The 7172-nt window shown below is 34.8% G+C and overlaps 1 protein-coding gene across 1 annotated transcript; it reads left to right on the plus strand.

The window, feature by feature from the left end:
* Window positions 1-1598: 1598 nt before the first annotated feature.
* Window positions 1599-6692, plus strand: LOC136818040 (uncharacterized). Its single transcript, XM_067074403.1, has 8 exons — window positions 1599-1701; window positions 1893-1972; window positions 2166-2196; window positions 2633-2870; window positions 3290-3779; window positions 4313-4441; window positions 5218-5237; window positions 5779-6692. The coding sequence occupies exons 1-8, from the start codon at window positions 1657-1659 to the stop codon at window positions 6279-6281; spliced, it is 1536 nt and encodes a 511-aa protein (XP_066930504.1). The 5' UTR covers window positions 1599-1656; the 3' UTR covers window positions 6282-6692.
* Window positions 6693-7172: the final 480 nt, after the last annotated feature.

Here is a 7172-nt window from a genome sequence, read left to right on the forward strand (position 1 = left end):
GTATTGAATTATTGCATTTTAAAGTTTCCAGGCAGATTCCACTGCTTATTAATGGTCTATTTACACATCAAATCCCGTTTTTTAGTAAAGAGAGCCTTAAAATGTTCCTATTTAAGATATTTTTACAAAAGCTAAGATTTTCCACCCTTCCACCCACCAAAAGTGCTGATTTTTGGAAAAAGAAACCACTTTAAAGTATTATTACATCTATTAGTCATAGTTTGAACATGCGACTTTGTTTTGAAATGAAAAATTGGGAGAAAAAAGAAAATGTTCCTAGCTTAGAATAAAAAATTTGCCTATATAAGTACCTATATCTTAGATAGGAGTATTTTAGAAATCAAGAAATTTGTTCCTATTTAGGCGGTTAATCCCGACTGTTCTACTGATTGCTTCCCAGCACTCCTTTGCAGCTGTTTATCAAATTTCCACCAATGAGGTTGCCGCATTTGAAACGGTCATTTTCTTTTTGGCACCCGTGGCCTTTCAGTGCCTTGTACGACGGGCGGCTGGAAAATCCCACCCTTCATATATATTTGTTTCAATCTGTGATCCATAGCTTAGGTTTTTTCTCATCTTCAATTTACTGAAGAAAGCGGCAATTTGATGCGAGAGTTAGATTGTCAACAAAGTGCTGTAAAAAATCATTGAATAAAAAAAGAACTTAAAATCTTAAATATTTTCATTTTGAAGAATAGGTGCAAAAAAGTGAAACATAGAAAAGTTTCATTTTTCATTGCATTAATCGAAAACCACTGAAAACAAAAGTAAAATCGGTCCGCACTCCAAATCCTGTAATTTTGATATAGGAGTTTAACACTATACTGTCAGGGTGGAGGTTTTGGTTGGTTATTTGATCTAGACAAGACGGTACTAATCAATAAATTTGATTTCAATCGGGCATTTTAAAATGTTTTAGAAAATAAGAAAAATATGAGGGGCTTTTCCAGAATATATAATCTGGGGTTAGCAAAGAAAATTCCCCCATGTTTTTTTTTTCAGGAAGATTCCAAGCTCATATTTGACATTAACTAGTTTTAATCATTTTTGTTTTGAAAAAATATAGATGGCTCAGCATATATTTCGAGCTAGAACAGTAATGGTTGGGGATAAAGGACCCTTGGCCGCCTATCAATCTTTGATGAGAGTTATGAACACTGAAGGAATGACCCGAGAAATCAGACTTAAAAGAAGACATGAAAAACCTACTGTTAAAAAACATAGACTGCAATACGAAAGAGCACAAAAAATTTATAATGATAACATGAAAGGCAAAATTGCATTATTATTGAAAGGGCAAAGATCAGAATATCCATGGAGCTGAATAGTGACACATTTTTTTGCCATAAAAATTTTATTTGTATGATTGTTTATATTACTTAATAAATATTTTGTGAAGAAAAATGAAGTGCGTATATTTCTTTTGTTTCCATAGAATTTTTAATGAGAAATAAACAAGAATGCTACCAATATGACTTGAAAAATTGTTGAGATCAGTATTTTTGTTTGTTTTATAGGCAATTCTTTTCCCAAACATTCAAGGGACTATTTTTGAACATGATTTTTGGATTAATAATTTCCTGCCTTTTCTTTTTCAGCATTACATCTAAACCTTATCCAAAAAATAAAGTACACTACTTGCTATAAGTGATCAAAATGAGCCAAGACATTGATAATTCTCAGCAGCAATTGTTTTCTGAGGTGAGTTAGATTATTTTGAACCAAAGATCTTGCCTGGATCTTTCACAGTTAGTTATCCATCGCTAGAGAGATTAGTTTCATAGTTTTATTTTTCTTTTTTTTTCTCAGACAACAATTTTGAAAAATGACCAGTAGCAGTAATTTACTGACTTTACTAGTTGACTTTGAAAACAACTTATTTTTCTTTTTAGGTGGTGGCAAAAAACCAATCTGAAATTACTACTAATTCCCAAGAAAAGGCTAAAGATCAAACAAAGGCAAAAGATAAAAGGTTCAAATAAGTTTAATGATACAGTGCTGTATTTGTTTTGTTGGTAATTGAAGTCCACATAGTCATAAGGAGTAGGACCATTCCAGGGCCTAGTACCTAAAGAAGAACTAGACATTTTTTTTGGGAAAGGTTTATGTAAAAATGTTACGTTCAATTCATTAAGCACATTTTATAACTAACTTATTCATTATAGAAAAGACCACTGGTTATTTGCTGTTAGAGAGGTATACTTTTGATAGACATTGTATTTCATTTTCATTCTTTTCATTCGTTTGAGTTGTTCATTAAAGAATATTGTTAGCTTTTCTTGAGACACTCCAATAATTTTGAAAACAGACCAACCAAAATGCACCAGAAAGAAATTCTCATAGGCTTTTCAACTCATGGCTATTTTGAAAAAAAAAATTTATTTGATTAATTCTTTACAAATTGTCTCGAAATGGGCAGAATAGTGAAAGTTTTTTATGTCTGCCCTTGGTGTTATTTTTGGGCCTGTTTAGTGGTATTTGCAGGTTTTGACGTGTTTATAACCTCTATTAGCGTAAGCTCAAAATTGGGCAATGGCAAATGAAGGGCCGGCGTTTACTTTGGGCTGGAGTAAGGTAGGCGGTAAATTACACTTGACAGGAATAATATTTAATTTGTTAACTTTTGCTATAGGGTGCACCACCAAAAGAGAAACAAAAGAAATCACTCGTTCAAAACGTGGAAGAGGTGACCGAAGCTTTCAATGAGCTCGCCAAAAATATTCGAGAACATCAGGAGAGTATTTCAAATGTGCATGGAGTAGGGACTATACATACTGATTTTGGAACGTTGGGTACTGATGATGTCAAGACTCTCTTCAAAGATGATTGTCCACAATTCAAAACTTTTTTCAGTGACGACTTTTTCAGAAGTGAGTTTTATTTAATTTTCTGGCTAAAATAAAGTAAGTCATTTGAAGGAATGTGTATTCCTTTTTAGTTCAAAAGCGTAGGAAAGAACACTGGACTAATTTTACCATAATTACAAGAATATTTTAACACTCTGCTGTGTATGCTACAGTTCTTTTACATTGTTACCCCTTCAAACCCGAGTGACGTGTATACACGCTCCAAATTAGCAAATATACCGTGTTCCAGACTTAAGGCTAAAACGCTTTACCACTTGATTTAAAAGGTCGTAACAAGCTTTCCTGTCATGTCAGTTTGAAGTTTTTAAAAAATTTCACACTTAAAAAAAAAACGTTGTGCACTGGAAAGGTTAATAAAAAACCAGTTTATGTTATTATCGACTGACTAATATTTCTACCATTTTAATTATTTCCAATAATAGCTAATATCGAAGTTCCGAAGCCGAAATTGACGGAAGTAGACCTCTCATCTTGGTTGCAACCACAGCAACAACAAGGTTCGCGTCTCCGTCTACAACGTAAAGCCAAAACAAAAGAGAAACGTTACGCTCAACTCATATCTGATGACGACGATGACGATTTTGAAGAAGTAACACCAAGTAAAAAGAGAAAGAAAACTGAAAATAAAAATTATAACATCAATAATAAAGCTATTGTCCAGCATGAGGATGGTTGCATGAGTATTGATATCATTACCGATGATGATGAAGATGAAAATCAGCAAACAAACACCAAAAGTAAAGATGATCAGAACAGCATTGGATCAACTTTGACAGAAAAAATCAAGAATGTAGTCAAGAGACCAATACAAACCATCACTGACATATGGAATAAGAAATCAGACACTAATAACAATGGTCAAAGTCACAATGATGGTGAAGGAAGTCAAAATAGTATTCAAAGCAATGACAGGTATCCCATTTCAGGATTACTCTCTTAGGTATATAATAAAAGGCTGGTCAAAAATTAGTGACTAAAATCACGCTGTTCAGAGAAAAGTAAATGAATTTTATTTTATCGCTGAAACGCTTCTTCAAATTGCGAGACAGGCGTCGTTCTGAATTAAACGTATAAAGGTTTTCCATGTTTTATGGGTTAAGTTACGTAACTTCCACCATTATGGAAGCAAACTTTCGATTTGTGTAAGGAATCATCTCCTCAGATTGGAACGTTTGCTTCCGTAATGGCGAGAGTTAGATTACTTAAGGGGGCCCCAGCGGCTTGTGTGAATGCGTGAATGCGTGAAAAATGCGTGAATTGGCAAGCTTTGCATGAACATGAATTGCGAAAATACATTGCGTGAATGCGTAAATTTGGGAAAAAAATTGCGTGATTGCGTGAATTGAAGGTCCGCTGGAGGGGGGGCTCACTTAACAAAACATGGTAAACCTCTACATGAACATTGTTGAAACTTTTGATTCTTGATTCATTCATCATTTTTCTAGTCCAACAAAATCAAAGAAAGAAACGGAAGAGAAAGTAGAATGTCCAATGTGTGCCAAGAAGTTCCCAACGAAAGATGTCATGGACCATGCGTTCTATTGCGATGGAGTCAAGGAAACTCGATCAACGAGGTGAGTGCAATCTCTTGCTTTGTCCAAGCATTTACCTCCACGGGGGGGGGGTTTCAGGGGGTACCCGATTCCGTAATTCCGCCAATTTTTTCTCCAATTTCCGTCAAACCGTCTTAAATTGAACAAAAATTCCGTCACCGAAAATTCCTTTGAAATTCAATATTTTTGTCGAAAATTCCGCAAATTTTGAAAATCTTTTACCAATTCCGAAATTCCGCAAATTTTTTTGCTAAATTCCGTTTTTCCGCACTAAAATTGTCTAATTTGCCGTCTCCGTCAGAGAACCCAATTTCCGTAATTCCGTCTAAATTTTCGCCAAATTCCGCCACTCCGTCCGAAAAAAGGGCCGATTCCGCTCCTCCGCCAACCATGAAACCCCCCCCCCCTCCACTTTTTTCGGGGAAAAATATCTTGAAACTTTTGCGAGTTAAAACCAATACAGACTTAGCTGAAGACAGTTAAAACTTATCCAGTAGCCTCTTTTTCGTCATAGCTAAACTCGTTCGGACTGTTGAATTACACTCTCCCTTTTTTGGTTTGAATCCATTGTCTCCGCCAAAGCCCGCCCAGTTTTGTTTAAACACAAAAATAGTTTTAAAAAAATTCAAAGTGAGGTTTAGTGGTTGTAGTACCAAGAGCTGTTACAATGAGTTTCAAGGGAAATATTGGATTTAGTTTCATTAAATTTCTATTAATTTTATATTCCTTCTACATGAATCCACAATCTAGAATATTTAAGAGAACTGATCAAATACCTTTTTGTTTTGTTTTAACAGGTCGAGCTCCAACGGGAACGGTAATAATGATTAATTAGTTGAATCATCAGACATTTTTGAGTATTTTTAAGTTTTGATCAATTGCGGTTTTAATATGTACTAAAGCCTTTGTTTCAATAAAAATCTTTTATGGGTATTAATTTGACATATGAGAAAGTCCCGAATGTTTTAATACACGTTTTTTTTTTTAAGAAACTAGTTTTACCAAGCAGCCTCAATGTTTCTTAAGAAATCAGCCTTTTGAGCCTTAAATGTTTCTTACATGTTTCTAAACTTTTTGACATAATCAGCCTATTTTTCATGTTTTGATTGGAAGGTTCTTAAAAAAACTTCATTTTCTCATTTTCAGCCTCAGTATGTTTCTTAGATGTTTCTTAGTTTTTAGGCATTCTGAGCCTCATGTTTCTTAAAAGTGTGTTTCTTAAAAAAAAAAAACGTGTAACCAATATGATCATTTCTAAAAGCCATAAGATTTACTCGACTTACTACAAGTTCATGGCTAAATCAACATTATGTCAATTAAGTTTTCTAAAAGCTATACCATGGTTTCATTCATTTCAGCTTCAACGGGGGACTACCAAAACTGGGTGGGTGCTTGTCACTCGTTAAATGAAAAACCTGCTAGCAGTTCTGGAGCGTCAAATTCCAAGATACCAGTGGAACTACCTGAATTTTCTGGAAAAAAGAAGAAAAAACCATCAGAAAATTCGTTCCGTGGACCAAAACAACAATTTGCAGAACCGGCACCTCAACACCCTTATACTACAAACACTTCAAATGTTTTTACAAAGTTAAAAGATGACGGACCCAAAGAACGAAACCCAACATTAGACGACGGTTTTGGTGACAGTCAAGAGGATATTATAGCCGGTTATACGACTGTCCGCCATCGAAAACCAAATAGAACATACGGGCGTGGTGGTAGGCGGAAGAACTATTTCGATCATGAGAATAGTCAAGGAGACGGTGGGACAATAAAATGCGCACGATGTAGTTTATCTGTTCCAGAGGAGAGATATAAAGAACATACGGACAATTGTCTTAATGAATCCACTCTCTCATAAGATTCTTGTTGTTTATTCAACCCCGTTGCGAACCCTATAATTAGTAAGTGAGAACAAATCGCTGTCATACACAGTGAAATCTGACATTTCTTTACCGACGTCATTCAAGTACAGTTGTAATTATGACCTCAAACTGAGATGAAAATACGTCACTGGAAATGAACCAGTTGAAATGATTTATTCAGTTTCAAAATATATTATTTAAAATCTTCTGTTCGTATGCAGCATTTTCTTTGATAGTCGATAATGTTGGAAAGTAAGGGTAGTGGAAGGTTTACCTCTTTTTGTCGTGTTTTGGTTATTCACTCTTCTTTCACATTTCACACTGTAAATATTATATTTTCTTCTACGTAGCTTTTGATATATATTCACAACGAAAAAAAGAAATTTTTAAAGACCACATCAATTTAATTCCAGTTGAAGTTTTTACCATCATTTGAAGTTACTTTCGTATGTGCGGGCTCCAAACCTCAAAGTTTTCTAGTCCTTAATTTATCTAAGATAGGATAGTATGATTTAGTTACAGTGTCCCATTACTTTAGACTTACGTCTTGGAGTAAGGGACATATTTTTCTTTTTATAAGCAAGTGTATGCCCCTTGGTCAGGCTCGTATATGCATAAGTTCCCAAAGCATCCAGTAATAGGTTATGCTTATTATATGCTCATGAATCATGCTTATGATTCACCTCGAGCCAAGTTTTTAGTGAAATTTCAGAAATTTTGTAAAAATTTGTTCTGATTTTGGGAGCAGTGGAATGTAGGAAACCCGGGGGGGGGGTACTTAGGCAAAAATAGGTGTTGGGTATGTGCGGAAGGTAAGGGTCGGGTTTTTCACCTTTCAAAGTCTCTCTAAGGGTTACAAAAATCAGGAAATTTCAAAGTAGTCTCTC

This window comes from Clytia hemisphaerica, unplaced genomic scaffold (assembly GCF_902728285.1).
Source record: "Clytia hemisphaerica strain Z4C2 unplaced genomic scaffold, Clytia hemisphaerica genome assembly, whole genome shotgun sequence".
Classification (NCBI taxonomy): Eukaryota; Metazoa; Cnidaria; class Hydrozoa; order Leptothecata; family Clytiidae; genus Clytia; species Clytia hemisphaerica.

Coding starts and splice junctions, on each gene's coding strand:
- LOC136818040 (XM_067074403.1), top strand. CDS start 1,657: ATGAGCCAAGACATTGATAATTCTCAGCAGCAATTGTTTTCTGAG. Junction 2,197..2,632: donor GGTTATTTGCTGTTAGAGAG/GTATACTTTTGA, acceptor CTTTTGCTATAG/GGTGCACCACCAAAAGAGAA. Junction 2,871..3,289: donor CAGTGACGACTTTTTCAGAA/GTGAGTTTTATT, acceptor TTCCAATAATAG/CTAATATCGAAGTTCCGAAG.